Source organism: Alosa alosa, chromosome 7, assembly GCF_017589495.1.
Source record: "Alosa alosa isolate M-15738 ecotype Scorff River chromosome 7, AALO_Geno_1.1, whole genome shotgun sequence".
NCBI lineage: Eukaryota > Metazoa > Chordata > Actinopteri > Clupeiformes > Clupeidae > Alosa > Alosa alosa.
The window spans coordinates 4587066-4608024 of record NC_063195.1 but is presented as its reverse complement, the minus strand read 5'-3'; the positions used below and the strand labels follow the sequence as shown (position 1 = coordinate 4608024).

Sequence of the window (20959 nt, the reverse complement as noted above, 5' to 3'; positions counted from 1 at the left end):
GGGAGATTGGAATGACAACATGCTTGTAGGCATTAGGCATATGCACGCAGGCACGCACATGCACACACACAGGCACGCACGCACAGACTCACATGCACACACACACTTACCCCCACTCACCTACTCACAAGTGAACACCCACACACACACATAAACACAAACAAGTGCACGCACGCACACACGGAGAGACTGTGCAGGACTGGGCGGCAGTCATATTTTGTACGTAGTCTTGTGCAAACACTAAACCATACGCTGCTTCGTGCCAGCTACCTCAATCAAACTGTTTTTTGCAAGTTCCTGACCCAGTAGCCTACACAGTGGAATAAACACAGATCTCCTCTTCTCATAAAGGTAGGACAAACACAGTTCATACGTTTTAATACAGTTTTCTTTCCAGTTGTACAAGCAAAAAAATCAACATATGTGGGCTGTGTCATGAAATCTGTCTAATGACAACAATGTTATTATGTCAAGGACTGCTTCTTAGTCGACCCAAATGCAAGGCAACCAACACACACATAGTATTTTCACAAAACTACTACTACTATATACTCATGGGGTGCAGCACAGGGACTATATAACAATGACACAGAAGGAACAGAACAAAACTAGGGGTTTATATACACAGGGGTTTAACCAGGCTAACAGAGCAATACATCAAAATATGCAGGGTGCATCATAAAAAGAGAGGGCACTTTATCTAAAGACAACAATGTTATTATAATGACCTAGCTTGTGTTTGTCTGCAAAGCCCGTTTTGCAATTATTATTTGCCTATCTGTTGATAAGATTTGGAGTACAATTGAGCCATGGGGGTATTCTAAGTACGCGGTTTACTCAGGGATTAACCATTAGGCCAACTGGGCACTTGCCCAGGGGCACGGGACCAGTAAGGGGCCCTGGGCACAGTCAAAATATTACTTTCGATCACGTTACAAACACAGTACTCACTTCCCTAATTATATGCAGATTTTGCAACCTGTTCAATCAAAATATTATGTTAAATCACGTCAAAAACAGTGTCTGTAGTTGCCTGCACAAATGCTGCCTGCCGTCAGTCAATGAGTGAGGGCGAGCTATCACGTCGAAACATTTCATAACATCCAGACTACACTATAGTCGTCATGTCGAGATGTCATTTTAGCTAACGTGGTTAGCGTTTTCGCGGAGGCAATTGAGCAGTTAGTCCACACTTCATCAACCCACAAACAAGAAATCTACTTCTGTCAAAACTTTTGAGACTAAATTAAGTTTTGAGTGTAGCGCAGTAAGCACAAGCATAATTTTGTGGCTTTACGCACAGCGAGGGCATTCGTGTTTGTTAATGCCTGGTACAGATTGCAATCTAATGCAGACAAGGCTTACATGCAAAGAATATTACTGTACACACGTTTTGACTACAGACGAAGCTAAAGGTGAAGATATCTATCTCCTGTTACTATCAGCAGGTCAGCAGGTAAGACAGGAGGTGAGGGTGCCACCCGCACCCCAGACAGACTCACTAGCCCAAAGTACAACCAGTGGAACAGCTTTGAGAACCACCGATGGGCTGCTAAGAAAGGCTCTGTTGTAGTTTCTAGATGATAGCCTACACATACAAAAGTAATTTCTGTCAATTAAACATCTTATCAGTGCAGATTATTTATGGGTATCTTCATTTATTGTGATGTCCAAATTCCATGATAGTGTTTGTTTCACGCAGTGTGTGGTTTGGATGAGCCAGACCGCAGCTTGCCTGTCTTCAGCTTAAAGTTTCTGTCCAAAATTGCATGATTGTAGTGTAGATGGGTGTGTGTACCATAGCATTCATTCCTGCAGGCGACCCTGTGTCTGGTGATTGATGCGGGTGGCACTCTTACGTCCAGTCTTACCTGCTGATCCAGTAACAGGAGATAGATATCTTCACCTTTAGCTTCGTCTGGTCGAAACGTGCATCATATTTATGTAAGCCTTGTCTGCATTAGATTGTGATCTGTACCAGGCAGAATGTGCTTGCTCTGTGCGTGAAGCCACTACATTTTGCGTGTGCTTACTTTGCGTGTGTCTTAATTTAGTGTCTCTCCCTTTCAAAAGTTTTGACAGAAGTAAATTTCATGTTTGTGGGTTGATGAAGTGTGGACTAACAGCTCAATTGCATCCGAGAAACTTCTAACCACGTTAGCTAAAATGACATCTCGACATGACGAGTATAGCCTAGGAATTGTAGGCTAAGTAGGGTAGGCTACACAAATTTGGGGGTTCAGGGGTTTTTCTTGGTGTTTTTTTTTTTTGCAGTTAATTGGACGTTTTTCACACAATTTTTGACAGACACTTTAAGCTGCCCATCTGGCTCATCCAAACCACACACTGCATGCATGAAACAATTAAACACTATCATAGAACGACATAACAATAAATGAGGATACCCATAAATAAATCTGATAAGAGGTTTAATTGACAGAAATTAATTTTGTGTTTGTATCATCTAGAAACTACAACAGAGTCTTTCTTAGCAGCCCAACGGTGGTTCTCACAGCTGCTGTAAGCTACAGGTTAGCTTTTGGGTTAGTAAGTGCTCGCCTGCAGGTGTATGGCCGAACGCACTGTGCGTACCATCAGGCAACTGTGTGCTGGCGTGCATGCGGGGAGGGAGGGGGCACATTCCGATTTTGTGCCCAGGGCCCATGGTCATGATAATCCGGCCCTGATCAGTACACATTGATTGGGTTTACTGACAAAATGGGTAAATTAACTCAGAGTAAATGGTAAACCCCTACAACAAGATCCCTATGCCATTGTTTTGTAAGGAGAATGAAGCCACACAACTCTTTTATTACAATAGGAGGTTTACTCTTTACTCTGAGTTAACTAACTAGATGTACCACAGAACGGTACAAAATATGACCGCCGCCCAGTCCAGCACATTTTTTTCCACAAAAATAAGTCACGCTGAAAGGCATGATTCTAACTGTCTCACTGAATTGCATTATGCACACTCAATTCTCACTTGTATCTACTAGACAACAAGTACCAAAACATGATTAGTTCATAGATTTCACATGTAAAATACATTTTATACAACCCCACCCCCATCTTGCCTGTTCATAATTCTGAGAAATTTTTGAATTGTGTGCATGTGTGCGTGTACATGTTTATATTTATGTGTGTTTGGGTGGGTGGGTGTGTGTGTGTGCGTGCATGTGCTTGTGTGTTTGCCTGTGTATGTGCCTGTGTGTGTGTGTGTGTGTGCATGCATGCGTACAGATGTCTACTGTATGAGTATGTGTCATACATATGATTACTGTGAATGTATGTGTGTGCGTGTGTATCTGTTTATACACATGTGTGCATATGGAATGGAAAAAATTGGTCATCCTAGGCCCTACGGTTCTCAAGATATTCACAGAAAACTCGGTCACGGTACGGTCACTAAATGTACACATAAATTAATTTATTGTATGGCCCCCCATGAACGAAAGTCCACATACATTCAGAGGGTGTCATAATGATCCTACACTTTCAATTTTGTGCAGTTTTGACCATGTTAGGTCACAGATACCTGTGATTACAACACTTCATTTTTACCTTTTTGTTTTTAACTAGGTGGTGCTATACATGAAATGAGTGGTTATGGAATGGGTTGACATGGCCCCTTAAGATCAACATACAAAAAAAAGGTGGTCCTCCTAAACCCTACAGTTCTCGAGATATTCACAGAAAACTGTGTCTGCCCTACCCTCCTTTCGGGGGTCCAGTCCAGCGGGGGGCTACAGATCAAAACGAAAAACGATGCTTCCATGCTATCCATGTGGGGCTACATGCCCACCAAGTTTCGTGTACCCCGGTCTTTCAGTGTCCCGGGAATCCTTGACGAAAAATTAAGTTATTTGTGAAGTTATATATTTTTCCTACATTCTTCGGAACTAGTGAATATGTAAGTCAATGCTTGACGGAACTGTCTTCTGGGTCTCAATTTCAGACTGATGGGTTTTTCTGCAACACATTAAGCTTGAAGGTTAACCTCATAGCGAGCAGGCTAGTTCTGTGGCATAAATTCCCATAGTAACCAAGGTGGAACTCACGTAAACCACACTAATGGATTAGATCGGTCACTAAAATTAGCAAGACTTAAGCCAGGTTTGACCTTTAGCAAGGTTGATGGAATACCCCCTCGTTAAAATAACTGGCTGACAAATGACTGGCTAATAAAAAACAAGGTAATCAAAACTATGACAAATGAACACTGCACTTTGAGATTCTTTTTTTTTCGAATATGCTTTTGGTTCGCCTTGGGGATCAATAAAGTATCTATCTTCCTATCTATATATCTATCTATCTATCTATCTATCTATCCATCCATCCATCCATCCCAGCTCCAGAGCACTAACCCGGAATACCAACCATCAGGATTCTTATATTGCCGGATTCCAGACAACATCATCTACACATATGAATAGATATTGGCATGGTTCAAAAAATCACATTTTGAGACAAATTTCACAAATTTGAGACATTTTTTGTCCTTGATATAAAGGCTGACATAAGACATGCAAGTACTTTCCCAGATATGGGTAGCTTAGATGACCAAGATAAGAGCTTAAAAGTAAACGTAGTAAAATAACCCTGAAACACCATGATCGTAGTTGTCATCATTTCATATATGAGGTCATGTGAATTGGGGTACTATTTTCGGCACAATTTCCAAGCAAAAATCCAAACCCAATCATGAGGGTTTTCTAAGATCCAAACCCAATCATGAGGGTTTTCTAAGATCATTTGCAATTGAGATGAGCTCGTCATTTTGTATACTCATCATTTCCGTGTCATGTATGTTGAATCATGTAAACCCCACCATGTTCTCTTTACATGTATCATACAGCACAAACAAATAGAGATGCAGAATCAATCATCTGAGCCAGATTCACGTAAGTACACACACACACACACACAGACACACACACACACACACATAGGGGTGCCATTTGGGTGGGTTCTATGGGTTCTGAGGGTCCAGCATTCACAGGGGGCTCTCAGAGGATGGCGCTAAAGGAGCATTTTACTCGTAAGAGATGAAAAATATTTTTTTCTTGTAAGATCATTGAGTTAGCCAACAGCTAGAGTTGCTATAGACCGGTTTCAGGGGAACTCAGATTCTGATGCTTTGATCTCACATAATTATTTTTGTTGAAGGTGCTATGTAAGCAATGTAACACGGTTTCTAAGGTAAAACATTTTTGTCACATATGGCTAACATCACCTCACCATCCGCTAGCTGCCTGTGCCCTGAACCTTGCCCATAAAAACATAACAAACTGTTCCAGCATATTACTGATGAGATGTGCATTTGGGAGAGTTTCAATTTCACGGGAGGAAGGGAGAGGGAGTAGCGAGCAAGCTCTCTGTTTTGTTTGAACGTCAACAGAAGTGATGTTACCCTGCATCGCTTATAGCACCGTTAAGGGCTTTGTGTAGCCTACTATGTTGGTTATGACATATTCTGAATTATGTATCTCATGGATGCTTCAGAGTTAGAGCCCTCTTCAAGCCACAAGGTAACCGCCAAAGATTCTAGAACAGAGCAAGATAGATCAGTTACGTCATAGGCATGAAGTACCTAAGCCCGACAGGGCGCCATTTTGGTAAGCTCAGCTACATTTCATATACAGTTCCAATTCTATGAGCCCACCTGAACAGCTGGTTTTTTGTTTTTTTTTACTCGGTAATGAACTGCAAGGACTGACAGTGTGAAAGGCCTGATTTATCTTTTTCCAAGTTCCTGAATAAGGATAGGTAAATAGGCCTATTATTTAGACAGAAGTAGCTATTGCACTGGTAAATAGATCACATAAATTCCCATTGAGAGACTATAGCTGTTATATACCTGTTGGTAATTGATCGCCCCCTACTGGCGAATGGAATATACATGAAAAAGTAGGGTACTGTGTGTAGTTCTGCAAGCGGTTTGATTCAGTAAACAACCTAACCTGCATACGGCCTCCGTTTCTTCATTATTAGATATCACGGATATAACAGTGGCGACGAGGATGGGATTGATTGTCAACGGAGAGAAAACGGCTCACGTCTAGTGATAGGGGATAAACTTTCAGAAGAAAAGAACAAGTCACGAACGAAAATAACCAGGTGAAGTGAAGTTAGCTGTGCTTTATTGCTAGCATCATGGCGTCTTTCCAAATTGGAAGCATTGGGGAATATAAGGAATCAGATGAAGATTTTGAATCATATCTTGAACGCTTTGACCAGTGGATAATTGCGAATGCTGTGCCTTCTGACAAAAAGGTCAGTACATTTTTATCCATGATTGGGGCAGAAGCATATCGGTTATTGAAGAACTTAACGTCCCCGACCAAACCTAGCACCATGTCATACAAACTGCTCAGTAAAGCACTGACTGACCACTACAAACCAAAGCCAATGGTGATCGCCGAGCGATTCCGATTCCAACGGAGACAACAGCAAGATGGAGAAAGCGTGGCCGATTACATCGTTGCACTCAAACAACTCTCAACATACTGTGAGTTTTCTGGATATTTAGATGAAGCTCTTAGGGACAGATTTGTCTGTGGGCTGAGAACCGAAGCCATTCAGAGAAGGCTTTTGACAGAGCGTGATTTAACTTTTAAGACTGCTTGTGACATTGCGAGCTCGATGGAAATGGCATCTAAGAACACAGTGGAATTTTTGGAAATGCCAAACGAGGCGTCAGAGGTGCATAAAGTCTACAGCCAGAAAACAAGGCGTGAACAAACCAGACGTACCAATCCAAGTGGTAGCCAGCTGGATGGATCACTGGCTGACGTGAGTAGACAGCCATGTTATCGATGCGGGGGCCAACATGCCGCTAGTGTCTGTAAATTTAAGACAGAAAAATGCCACCATTGTTCCAAATTGGGTCACATTGCACGTGTGTGCAGGAACAGAAGTAAAACAATGAGAACCCAATATGTTAAACAAGAACACAGACAGGAAGATGAGGCTAGTGATTGCGAAAATGAACTGTTTGGCGTCTATTCAGTGTACACTGCTACAGATGGGACTGATGGCATTGGAATAGTGTTGGACATTGAAGGCAGCTCAATTCAAATGCAGCTAGATACTGGAGCTGCGGTGACACTAGTTTCAGAAAAAACATACAAAGAGGCCTTAACACATCTGCCACTGCGACAATGCAATTTGACATTAACCACTTTCACTGGAGATGTCATTCCTTTAATGGGCCAAGTGAATGTAGCTGTAAAATATGAGGCACAGAGACAGACATTGCCACTGGTGGTAGTAAAGGGTGACCGTCCGGCACTGCTGGGGAGAAATTGGCTGAAGAGGATTAAATTAAACTGGGCAAACATTTTTGCAGTAGACAACAGAGCTGGCCGTGAGCCTGAAGTGTCGGCGTTGCTGCAGCGCTATCGGTCTGTGTTTGATGAGGGACCCAGTACAATCTGTGGATTTAAAGCACATATCAGAATCAAGCCAGATGCACAGCCAATATTCAAGAAAGCCAGACCCCTGCCTTATGCTTTAAAAGAGACGGTGGAAAGAGAACTGGACAGATTGGAAGGAATGGGCATAATATCTAAGGTGGACCGCAGTGAGTGGGCCTCACCTTTAGTCGTAGTCCCAAAAGCAGACAAAAGCATTCGAATTTGCGGGGATTATAGTCACCATCAACCAGAGTGTGGAAGAGGAGTCCTACCCACTACCGAATACAGAAGACCTGTTCGCAACACTGGCAGGTGGTAGATGGTTTTCAAAGCTGGATCTTTCGCATGCATACCAGCAATTAGAGCTGAGCCCAGAGTCAGAGAAGTATTTGACTGTCAATCCTCACCGGGGATTGCATCGGCACCACCGCCTATCATATGGAGTCTCCAGTGCGCCTTCACTCTTCCAGGGGGTAATGGATCAAGTGCTACAGGGACTGGATGGAGTCACCTGTTTTTTGGATGACATCCTGATAACGGCAAACTCAAAACAAACTCATTTGAAGAGGCTGGAAGAAGTATTGAGCAGGCTGGAGAAATTTAGAGTGAGAGCAAAGCGAACAAAGTGCCAGTTCATGACAAACAAGGTTGAGTACCATCTCATTGATGCAGAGGGGCTGCACCCCACAGAAGAAAAAGTGGCAGCCATAGTGAATTCTCCTAGGCCTAGCAATGTAACTGAGCTGCGATCCTACTTAGGTCTCTTAAATTACTATGGACGCTTCCTAAAAGACTTAGCCACACTGTTCCAGCCACTTCATGCTTTATTCAAGAAAGATGTTCCGTGGGAGTGGACCCCTGCCTGTGAGGCTGCTTTCAGACAGGGCAAGGAGCAGCTATTAGGAAGTACAGCATTAGAGCATTATGACACAAGAAAACGGGTCAGGCTGGCTGTGATTTCACATGTGATGGAGAATGGGGAAGAACGGCCGATTGCTTTTGCCTCCCGCACCCTGACAGAGGCAGAAAAGAAATATGCTCAAATAGAGAAGGAAGCACTAGGGATTATCTTTGGGGTCAAGAAGTTTCACAAGTACCTTTATGGGAGGAAATTCATCTTGACTACAGACCATAAGCCCTTGTTGGCCATTCTGGGACCGAAGTCAGCCATTCCAACACTGGCTGCACTAAGAATGCAGCGCTGGGCACTGATCCTCATGGCTTACACGTATGAAATAGAGTATCGCAGATCAGAGGACCATGGAAATGCTGATGCATTATCAAGACTGCCAAGAATACAGAATGATGACACTGCAGCAGAGCAGGGGATCTTCTATTTCTCTTATGTGAACGAGCTCCCTGTGCAAGCCTCAGAAATAGCTGAAGGTACTAAGAACGATCCAGTTCTCAGCAAAGTTCAGCATTATATTTTGGAAGGATGGCCTTATGACATTCTAGACACTTCACTGAGACCTTTCTTCAACAAGAGGACAGAGTTGTCAGCCGACCATGGCTGTATCCTGTGGGGGCTAAGAGTAGTCATTCCACCTATGCACAGACAACGACTGCTGAATGACTTACATGACGGACACCAGGGCATCTGTCGTATGAAAGCTTTAGCAAGAAGCTGCATGTGGTGGCCTCAAATAGATAATGACATTGAAAACAGGGTACAGAGCTGCAGAGCTTGTCAGGCTGTCAGAAAAATGCCGGGTGTAGCACCACTGCACTGCTGGAAGTGGCCTGCACGAGTGTGGCAAAGGATCCATATTGACTTTGCTGAAAAAGACAAGCATCACTTCCTGGTGGTTGTGGATAGCCGCTCAAAATGGCCCACATGAGTGTAACAACAGCATCCAAAACCATTGAGGTTCTCCGTAGTCTGTTTGCATCTTATGGCCTACCAGAGGAATGTGTGAGTGATAATGGACCTCAATTCACCTCAGCAGAGTTCCAACAGTTCCTGAGAAATAATGGAGTAAAGCAGACCTTAGTTCCAGCTTACCATCCTGCCTCGAATGGGGCAGCTGAAAGGTCAGTGCAGACACTGAAGGCATCTTTGATGAGGCAGGTGCTGAGTGATGATCCTGCAGGCCACAAACCTTCCCTACAGCATCGTCTGGCAAACTTTCTCCTGATGTACCGCAGTACACCACATTCTGTCACAGGCTGTACACCAGCTGAATTGTTCTTGAAACGCAGACTGCGGACCCGATTCAGTCTTCTTAGACCAGACCGTGCCAAGTTCATGGAGGCCCAGCAGGCCAAACAGAAAGCACATCATGACAGGCCTTCCTCTATCCTACAGGACCCTACATGACGGCGACCTGGTACGAGTGAGAAATTTCCGTGAGGGGAAGGAGAAATGGAGTAGGGCCACAGTGGTGAAGCGTCTGGGGCCGGTGACCTACCTCATTCATGATGGAGTGCGAGAGCGCACTGCTCATATTGACCACCTGTTATCATCCAAAGAACCTGCAGATGTTCCCAGTGGTAATGACCATAACCCGACCCACTGGGCAGAGCTCCCAACTTCAGTAATGAATTCACCTGAGACTCCAGGGGCAAATGAAGGCATCGGCATAGACCGAAGCATGACACCAAATCACCCACAAACATACACACGTACTCCAGCACATGCACTTGCTACGCCACCTACAACATCACAAACACCACATACACACCCAGTCAATACACCCACATCCGACCCGGAACCACAAAGATATCCCCAGAGATACCACACTGCTCCTAAGAGACTGGACTGGTGATGGATCTGTTTTTAGTTAAAGGCTTTAGTATAAATTGTTTTAATAGTGTTCATAGCCTTTAAGTGAAGAACTTGAGTAAGTGTACATGTTAAAACGGGTTTCATTTTGACAGTAGTATGAAACTAAAAGATAAACAAAATAATATGTTAATAAGGTGAAAATCCATTGTTATGTTCTGATAGCATTTTGAAAAAGGATTTAGTTGCTAAAAGGGGAGGAGTGTTATATACCTGTTGGTAATTGATCGCCCCCTACTGGCGAATGGAATATACAAAAGTAGGGTACTGTGTGTAGTTCTGCAAGTGGTTTGATTCAGTAAACAACCTAACCTGCATACGGCCTCCGTTTCTTCATTATTATATATCACGGATATAACAATAGCCTACTGATAAGCTAGCTAGCAGGCAAACTAACTTAGCTAACGTTACATTATCACCATTGTTCTTTTTTCTACCTGTAGGCTATACGTTAACCCTTTGTTCACGACCTGCTTAAACACAGCGCATAGGCATAGGCTATTATTATCAATCACTAATAAGGTCAAGAGTTCACTCAAGCGTCTGACGTAACTTAAATAAATGCAAATAGTTGGCCTAGGCTAAACACAACCGTGCTTGACACTAATTATTATCGTTTCCATGCAGTCAAAAACTCCCAAATTGTCCTGCTTGCCTATGTGAAATGCATATGACCACAGAAGTTCGTTTTCAAAAATCATTAGCCTATATACAGGCTGGAGCCAAATTAAAACATGTCTTTGTAAAATAGGCTACGTTTAATTAAAAAGTGTTTCTTGCGTGCGTTCATTCTCTCATTCCCTCTCCAAAATGTTCCTGTTCTAGGCTGGCCAAGTGCATGAACCCAGCATCGGTGCGCGTGTCACATGAAACACAATTGAGACAATAGATTGACCATATTGTACAACTGCAAAGCCGCATGTTATATTCATGACATGAAAAGTGGAACTGAGAAATTGTGCAGTCGGCTAAACGTTTTAATCTTGCGCAAAACTGATGAACCCAGCATTGGTGCGTCGCATAAATTAAAACACAAATTGAAGCCGCACAGCTTGACCATTGGACAATCCTACCACAAAACCTTCCATAGGCATGCAACGTTTATGACATAAAAAGTGGAATATGAACGCATTTCATCACACCTGACAAATAAACAGGGTTGTGGCCGCGATTTGACTGATTTATTGAGCTCTCAGCGCAGTGCTGACTTGCGCGTCTTTGATGAGCGTATACAAAGGAAAGCCCTCTAATCGGACGGGCAAGACTGACAAGGAGGCCAGCCCGTGGCTACGCGTAGACTACTGTATGTCAAACAGGTGCTTTAATCTCTTCAACCTCCACAAATTAAGCTACAGTTAATTCCGTAGTCGTTTGAATAAGTTTGCAATTGACAACGCGACTGACAACGTTGTGATAAATAGGCATTCTAACTTTTGCAAAGTCAACTTGAATGCATCAATTTTGAACAAAGTTGTGTAGGCTACACCGCGCCAGTTGTAGTCTGCATGAAGTTCTTGCACAAGCCACCGTTTTGATTTCCGTAGGGGAGATGCGGGCTGAACCCGCTTGAGGGAGAGAGGTGCAGGGAGAGAATGGGTGCTCTACACTACGCACATCTCTATGAAATAATGTAGCCTAGACTAATCCATATTTTAAATATTTTAAAAACAATCATGGAAACAATGTCAATAGGCTAGACAGATATTGTGAGTAGGCCTAATGCAGGAATGGACGTTACAGTTATTCAGTAACTATAACGAATTACTGAAATTTAAATTGTAATGTGTTACCTTTAGACTACTTCGTTTCCCAATAAAGTAACGAAATTACAGTAACACGTTACCCCCAACACTGGCCTATTGAACTTTGATGGATGATGGACAGATGTCAGTGCCCTAGCCTAATTTACCCTCGGAAATAATTCTACATTGTCTTTATACAATATATTTAACTGGTCTAGACATGGTGTGGTCTATTGGGTTTCACGTAATTTCAACATACAGCTTTACAGAATAAATATTGTTAACATGTTAGGATCAGCGCCATAGGATTCCCACGGTAGCCAGCGTCTGTGACGACACCTGAGCTTACCAAAATGGCGCCCATAGAGTCATAGAACGTACTTCAACATATCCAACGTATTCTCCTGCCAGTAATCTATCTTGCTCTGTTCTAGAATCTTTGGTAACCGCTGAGGAGACCAGTGATATTCTAATAGAAAAAGAGGATGAGGAAGAGGAAGATGCAAAGAACCAGGAAGCAAGTGAGGCAGACATGAGGGATGTTGCAGAAAGCAAACCACTGGTTTCTGACCCAGATGATCTGCTGTCAGCTGTCCCAGGTTAGTTCATAGCCAGACTTCAAATGTACTGTATTCCTAGTGTTCCTTTTTCACATGACTTAAAAAGGCCTTCTCAAAACTCTCTGAATACTGGCCATGGGCATAAAATTTGTGTGATGTTAAGTGGCGCCACATATATGATCAATGTCCAAGGGTCCATAGTTATGTGAATTGGAGAAACCATTGAAGAAACCTGCAGTGCTCTGTTATGGGTGCAACTGGCATCGATTATCAGCTGCAAAGACAAATGCAAATTGAAATCTGAAATTGATTGAACCAAAGCTCTCAGACTCCTCCTTGTCACTCTCCACCTGGCATCAAGACATTTACCTTTTAGAGGTAAAACCAAAGAGTTAAGTAATTTCCCTGCAGCTTTTGGCACTTTATAATCCACATTTGAAAGAGCATCCTGTAAAAGTGAAAACTTCAAAAAAATGGTTGAATAGCTCACTATTGTATTTCAGACATCAAAAATATATTCATTGAATTGTGTGGGATAAGAGTCCTAAAAACAATCCTTAGAGAAAGGGAAGATGCCATCTATTATGGCATTGTTTGTGATGGCACAACAGATATTTCCCACACTGAGCCAAATATGATATGTTGTATCATAATGCTGAAGATATGATATGATATATGTTGATGATATGCTAACGAATTGGAAATAATTGAAAAATTCATTCTAATGAAATATTTCTACAGAAAACCAGGGAGTGAAATAACAAGGATGATAGATGGTGTGCTTGTATTGACATTAGTGATTGAAAGGGACAATGAAATGATAATGGTGCAAACATGAAATGAAACCAACATCAAACTGAAAACTTAAACTGAATGTAAAGTAAACCAAGATGTGCAATTACACTACTAAAAGAAATGTAAGTAGGAATAACCGCCTAGAACAAATGCCACATCTGAAAATGCCCTAAAGGAATTACAACATCTGAATATGCCCTAAAGGAATTACAACATCTTCCAACTCAGACGGTGAGGAGAGGTTAGGTGTGAGATTCACATAACGACTACAGTGGTCTTAGTCTAAAACAATATAAATATTTTAGATTGTAAAAGCAAACATGGACTGCTGCCCATATTACAAGGATCAATTCAAGACCAATAATTAATCGTATTCATGTCAAGCATTTACAGATATTTGGAAGTAAGTACCAGTTAAATCTTGGCCAGATCCTCAGGCGGTGTATGTTTTGTATTTTGTATGAAATGTAGATTTCGGCTATACAGTTTACACAGAGACCGCTCGTCTGTCTGGATAACACACAGCAACAACACATGGACAAAAGTCGTAAAAAACACACAGTAAAACCACAACATGCATACTGTATACTGCACACGTGCACGCACACACGCATGCACAGCACTTCCCACAACCATGAATCTGATGTCTGGCACCATGGCCCTGTCTTCAGCCCAACCAAGAACTCCAGTTCTGGCAATAAAGGAGGTGGTGGGACCTGGACCAGGCAGACAAACTACGACCAAAACACTGATGGAAAAGCCTTGGCGAGATATTCACTGGGGGTAAGATGAGTACTTCCTCTATATCTTTTAATTACAAAATGAGTGCTCCATCTTGACTTGCTAACCACTCAAAAGATTTGTGACAGTCAAGACAGACTGATGACAAAAAGAATGGAAAAGAAAATGATAGAGAAGAACCCAGATGTTGAGCATCTCCGTATCCTGGTCCATGGTCCAGTGGGAGCAGGGAAGTCCAGCCTCATCAACTCCATAAACAGCATCTTCCAGAGGAGGATGACACAAGCACTGAAAACTGATCACAGTTTTCCAGAGGCAGGAGAGGTTCCATGTTAATACCCTTTTGACAAATCAATTATTTTCTGAACTCAGTATACTTGAGGCAAATAACACAATTTTTACTGTTATGTAAGCCACCAGCAAAGCAGACATTGTTTCAGTTTTATCCACCTGGTTCTTATCTCGGTTGACCTACTCATCAAGGGGAATTATTTTAGCCAACAAATTCAGTATTCAATATTGTGAGGATAATTTTTAACGAGTACAAGTGGGAAAGCACTTAATGGTTTGTTATCTTACCACTGCCTTGTCTACAAGCTCTTCGTAAATCGTAAATCAGGTTTCTGGGCCAAGTATACTTGCGTATACAAGGAATTTGGTCTTTGCATTTATCCCATCCGTGAATTAACACTTAGAGCACACAGTGAACACACAGTGAGGTGAAGCACACACTAACCCAGAGCTGTGAGCTGCCTTGCTTGTCTACCTAGCTGTGAGCTGCCTTGCTTGCCTACCTTGCTTGCACAGTGAGGGGTTAGGCACCTTGCACTTCAACCGACAACCCTCCGGTTACAAGCCCGAAGCCCTAACCAGTAGGCTACGACTGCCTCACCTTTGCACTCACTCTACTGTAGAAAAAGGGCTGAGCATAAAAAAGCTAGATGACCTCTGACCTTACTCTTGTGCCCATGCCATTCTTTTCTCCGGAACTATTGCATCACAACGTCTCACAAGTCATCACAAGTTTGAGGTTGGAAAATTGCCTTAACCCTGAGGTCAGTGGTGTGTGTCATTGACATCATTCATCTGTTATTTCAGTTCAAAATCCACAAGATCAGAGATGAGATGCAGAGATGCATACACACACACAATCACAGTATGTTGCCATTTTTCTTTTACTACTACCTGAATCTGGTCATGATACTTTAGAGCTGCTCTTCTCTCTGTAGTTTAACCCTACAAGTTCCTGTTCAGACACAGACCCAAACTTTGTCAGCAACTCCACTCTGAGTAATAGGATTCACTGCCTTGTAAGTGTCGTTCCAGCAGACAGGGTCACTCTGATGGAAGAGAATGACTTTAAGAAGATGAAGCAAATCAGACAACAGGCTAGTGAGATGGGTAGGTGACAATTAACAATTTTCACAAATTACTTAAATTCAAAGTCATATACAGTCAGTAATACATAAATAAGTAATACATAATAAATTACCCATACATTTTAACATTCCTTTGACCAAGGACTATGGACCCAGGAAGTTTCCCATCCAAGCACTAACCAAGCTTGAGGCTTTTTAGCAGATGGTACATGTGTAGGCATGTGTCCCATTCACACAGTTGGCCTTTCTTTTCTGGCTTTGGCTGCATTAATTGTGATGATTTTGGGGTTTTGTCAAACCAGCTAAAATATTTCTTGTATGCTGAACTTTCTTTGCAGACAAAATGTAATAAATGAATTAATCCTGCAGGAATCCCTCAGCTTATAATACTAACAAAAGTGGATCTGGCATGTCCAGAGGTCCAGAAGAACATCAAAAAGATCTACAGGAGCAAGAAGATCAAGGAGAAGGTACACTTTCACCGCAGAATATGCAGGTGTGCAAGTGATATATAGGATACTGTCAACATATTGGCTATTTTTTCTTCTCTTTGCAAAACATCTCCTCAGATGCAAGAGTGCAGTAACAGACTGGGAGGTCACATGACAGACATCTTCCCAGTGAGAAACTACCATGAGGAGATTGATATGAACCCAGATGTGAACATGCTACTACTGTCTGCACTGAAACCCATCCTGAATCACGCCAACGATTATGTTGAAGACAACAAACCTGGCTGGAGCGTATTCTCTTTTTTATCTTGGATCTTTGGACAATGACCCTTGTAATGGTTGTGTCACAGTCAGGAGGGGTTTATTATTATTATTATTATTATTATTATTATTATTATTATGTATAAATGTCTGATGCTGGGGGAAAATGCTTATTTGTGCACAATGAACAATTCCCTGTGATGGACGTTTTCCTGCTTTCTCATGTGGAACACTGTGATTGGTGGATGGACTAATTGGACTGGGGTGTGTGAGGGGTTGTGATTGGGTAAATCCTTATAGGGAAAGGGGAGGTTGTAGTGACGACGGGGGGAACTCAGGGCTGGCCTGATGACGCGACCCCGAAGCAACAGCTGATGCGAGGTGGACTGCTGGATGACTGACCGCTGACGGGTTGATTAAGAGGACGCAAACTAGCGATCCATGAAGGAAAGTAACTTTTGCTTATCTGCTGTCTTGCTGTGTGAGTGGGCCATCGGTCATCTGTCTAAGTTTTAAGAACTGTCCTTTTCCCCGGGGTGCCGACTTCCTGGAGCTGTGCAGCCTGACTGAAGAGAGGAGACAGCTGATATGCCGATCGTGACGCCTGCTAAAGGAAAGTAAAACAATCATTCTGTCTTAGTGTGGATGGGCCAGCTCAAGGTTTACACGGCGCATTAAAACATTGTTCTCTCCCTCGCGATTATTTCTGCCGACAAGGAAGTCTTCTGCGCGCTTTGGACAGCAGTCTGAGCGTGCCCTAACGCCACTGGCTGCAGGGGCGGACTCCACGGAGACAGCGCTGCTACACCACCCAGTGCATTGTGGGATTTGTTGTTTTCTTGGTCGGCGAGGAGGGTGCCGCCGACCAATGTTATTTCTCTGATCGGGGGCCAGCAATGCGCGACAGCGGAGGGGGCGTGGACTGTGTCATGGTGAGCCCTCCCTCCTTATAACTGCTTGGGCCTATTGCACAATTGTCTACCTGTGTGGCAATTAAGAAACAAACTGGACTGAAGTGATTTATTGTGTGCTTATTCCTATGTGGCTTTATTGGTGTTAAACGTATTGCTATGCAATTCTGAATGGTACATTCAGGAATGCTGTGAATAATATTGTGTTTCTACTAGTGCTAGCCTGTGTGTGTTGGTAATGCTATTCCCTTTGCTGTGATTGAGTGTGTGGGCTATTTTATCTTAAGAGAGTCCTGTGATGTTTTTCTTGTTGCTCAGAGTTAGGCTTCTAGTGGCTTAAACTGGTATTGCGGGCACTGTGTGGGTGATATCCTGGACTTTAACAGAGGGTGGGCTCGGGCCTGACACTGTGTACACTTAACATCTTCTGCCGGCTCTGCATGTATGCTTGCTGCTGCTCCCTTGTAATAAATAACTGTAAATTTATTCAGTGTGGTGGTTGTGTCTCAGAGAGGTTCGAATCTGCATTCCTAAGAGTTGGACTCCAGTAATTAGTGGATGAGAAGCATTTTTTAAAGTGGAATGACAATAAAACAGAGGTACTTTTGGTTGGACCAAAATCAAAGCAAGACACTGTAATAATCTTGTGAACCTGGCACACCAGGTCAAATCAAAAGTAACAAGCCTAGGTGCAGTAACAGATCAACGATCAACAACCCCCCCACCCAGCAAAAAAAAACAAAAAAACACCAATTACCACAGCTACCACCATCACACAAAATAATCCAATAAAATAAGCCAGAATAATCACTACTGCTACGCGAAAAGAAACACCTGACAGTGAAATTGCCAGCTTGACTTGACACCAACAAATAGAAATCAACAGCCTACACACAATATACAGTATACCACACAATTGCTAACATATATTATATTAAAGGTACTGTAAGCAATGTTGGGTAACGTCACTTCTGTTGACGTTCAAACAAAACAGTGAGCTAACTTTACCTGATGGGCGTCACAGCGTCCTCCACAATTTTTGCCACCCCTGGTAATACTTATTTCATTAACTGCAAAAGCATTGCTTTAGGTAAGACTAATATTTTTATTTACTTTCATATCTTTACTCAAAAAATGGCTTACCAGTGGTAGGAGTTGTTATCATTATTTTACCTCAGGGATCCCTCAGGTGGTCATCTTGACAAAAGTGAATGAGGCCCATGTAGGAAACCGAAACTTAGCAATTGGAATGGGAGGAGAGAGGGAAAGTCAAATAATTATAATGCATTTCTTTGCAGACAGTCTTACCTAAAGCAATGCTTTTGCAGTTAATGAAATAAGTATTACCAGGGGTGCCAAAAATTGTGGAGGACGCTGTGACGCCCATCAGGTAAACCAATCTGGAAACAGTAGTGTAAACTGGAAGCATTATTAGCCGTGTTTAAAAACCAGCTGTTCAGCAACCTGACTGGAAGAAACTGCTATTAAGGAAGTGTTAGAAATGACTCAAATATACGTCATGTGTTTTTGTTTTTTTTGTAGATGGATGGATGCAGAGAGAACAGGGCATAAGCAGGGTGGCTAGTAAATTGAACAGGGCATAAGCAGGGTGGCTAGTAAATTGAACAGGGCATAAGCAGGGTGGCTAGTAAATTGGTAGACAATGTGATTGTGAACAACTTGAGTTTCTAAGAAAGAGGAACACACAGGTTAAGCAACATAGGTTAAGCAGACAGGTTGTTGTTGGCTGACTAATACACTAAGCAGACAGGTTAAATTGTTGGCTGAATAGGACACTATAAACCACACAGGTTAATTTGTTGGTGGTATTCCAGTAATTTGTTGTTTTGCACGCTGTCTTTTAATCATTCAGTGTTTTTGAATTACAACACCAAATCAGAAAAAGTTGGGACGTTGTGTAAAATGCATATAAATACAGAATGTGATAATCTGCAAATCTCAAAACTCACTTCTGCAAACTTCTCCTGTTAATTGACTTTTTTTCTCATATTGCCCACCACTCTAGTTTTGTCTGCTGCTTTGTCCACATCCCTGTGTGATATTTCAACCTTTATGTAACCATGTCCAAGTAGCTTGTCTGTTTGTTATGTACCTACTGTATCAGGCCCGGGGTGGGTAATCAGGAGAATTCCCTTTCACTGTAAAAATTGTATAATTCATGTACAATAAGCCTGAATTGAATTCCATGAGTAGTTACCATGATGACCACGCTTAATAAAGCATAATTTAGAATGATGTACCCACCATACTTAATGCTTTAGTTGATATGTTGTTCATGCATGAGGTCATGAATGACATATGATGAACTCATGTCAATTCCTGAATTAATGAATGAATGCATGAATTCATGATGATTTATGGTACCCTTACCATAGTGTTACCAAAAAATCTATAGCTTCTGAGCTGCAGATCAGCCAGTCCCTTGCTAAAAATGATGACGAGCCAGAAATTAGCAATGAGGACGCCATGACTACAGGGACAGGTAGAGAAGATAAAAGAGTAAGCAATATGAATTAAAGTACTTAATGTAGGAAAGAACAGTATATGACAGGCTACATGATAAAACAATTGTTACCTCTGTTCCCTGTTGGAAAATACACACTTGGAGCAGTTTGTTAATTTCGCAGAAATGTTGTATTCCCAGAGAAATTCTTAGCCAGAGAGGTAGAATACCCCTTCAGTATTCCCAGAGAAATTCTTAGCCAGAGAGGTAGAATACCCCTTCAGTATTCCCAGAGAAATTCTTAGCCAGAGAGGTGGAATACCCCTTCAGTATTCCCAGAGAAATTCTTAGCCAGAGAGGTGGAATACCCCTTCAGTATTCCCAGAGAAATTCCAAAGTTTTTAAAAACTGTTCCAGCCAATTGCCCTGTCCCAGGTTAGTATAGGTTTAGTCAGATTTTTTTTTTTATTTTTTTTTTTTTTTTTTTAGCATGCCCAAATTTCCGTCAATGATTCGGGACACTGAAAGACGGGGTACACGAAACTTGGTGGGCATGTAACCCCATATGGATAGCATGGAACCATGGTTTTCGTTTTGATCTGTAGCCCCCGCTGGACTGGACCCCCGAAAGGAGGGTAGGGCAGACACAGTTTTCTGTGAATATCTCGAAAACCGTGGGGTTTAGGAGGACCATTTTTTTTTTTTTGTATATGTTGATCTCAAGGGGCCATGTCAACCCATTCCATAACCACTCATTTCATGTATAAGCGCCACCTAGTTAAACACAAAAACAAAAATAAAAATGAGGTGTTGTAATTGAAGGTATCTGTGACCTAACATAGTCAAAACTGCACGAAATTGGAATTGTAGGATCATTATGACACCCTCTGTATGCACACCAAGTTTTGTGGAATTCCGTTCATGGGGGGGCCACACAATAAATTAATTTATGTTACTATACACCAACTGGCCTGTAGGTGGCGGGAGACAGTTTTCTGTGAATATCTCGATAACCGTGGGGCCTAGGAGGTCCACCTTTTTATGTATGTTGGTCTTAAGGGGCATGTCAACCCATCCCATTACCACTTATTTCATGTATAAAACCACCTAGTTAAAATTAAAAAGCAAAAATTAGGTGTTTTCATCACAATATCTCTGGCTGACAAGGTCAAAACTGCACGAAATTAAAAGTGTAGGATCATTATGACACCCTCGAATGCATGCCAAGTTTTGTGTACTTTTCGTTCATTGGGGGCCTTACAATAAAATCATTTATGTGTACATTTAGTGGCGTACACCAACAAGGATTCGGGACACTGAAAGACCGGGGTACACAAAACTTGGTGGGCATGTACCCCCACATGGATAGCATGGAACCGTCATTCTTCGTTTTGATCTGTAGCCCCCGCTGGACTGGACCCCCGAAGGAGGGTAGGGCAGACACAGTTCTC

The 20959-nt window shown here is 42.3% G+C and overlaps 1 protein-coding gene across 4 annotated transcripts; it reads left to right on the top strand.

The window, feature by feature from the left end:
• Positions 1-240: 240 nt before the first annotated feature.
• LOC125297321 (uncharacterized protein K02A2.6-like) lies at positions 241-16659 on the top strand. Of its 4 annotated transcripts, XM_048247626.1 has the most exons (9): positions 241-351; positions 4859-4904; positions 12380-12544; positions 13972-14083; positions 14170-14356; positions 15140-15197; positions 15357-15442; positions 15790-15890; positions 15990-16659. In XM_048247626.1, exons 2-7 carry the CDS (start codon positions 4874-4876, stop codon positions 15383-15385), a joined length of 582 nt encoding a protein of 193 aa, XP_048103583.1. In that variant the 5' UTR covers positions 241-351; positions 4859-4873; the 3' UTR covers positions 15386-15442; positions 15790-15890; positions 15990-16659. The 4 variants fall into 4 exon arrangements, 2 of the variants coding, with proteins under 2 accessions (XP_048103583.1, XP_048103582.1); XR_007193995.1 differs by having other exon boundaries at positions 14159-15442; XR_007193996.1 differs by lacking the exon at positions 4859-4904 and having other exon boundaries at positions 13972-15442.
• Positions 16660-20959: the final 4300 nt, after the last annotated feature.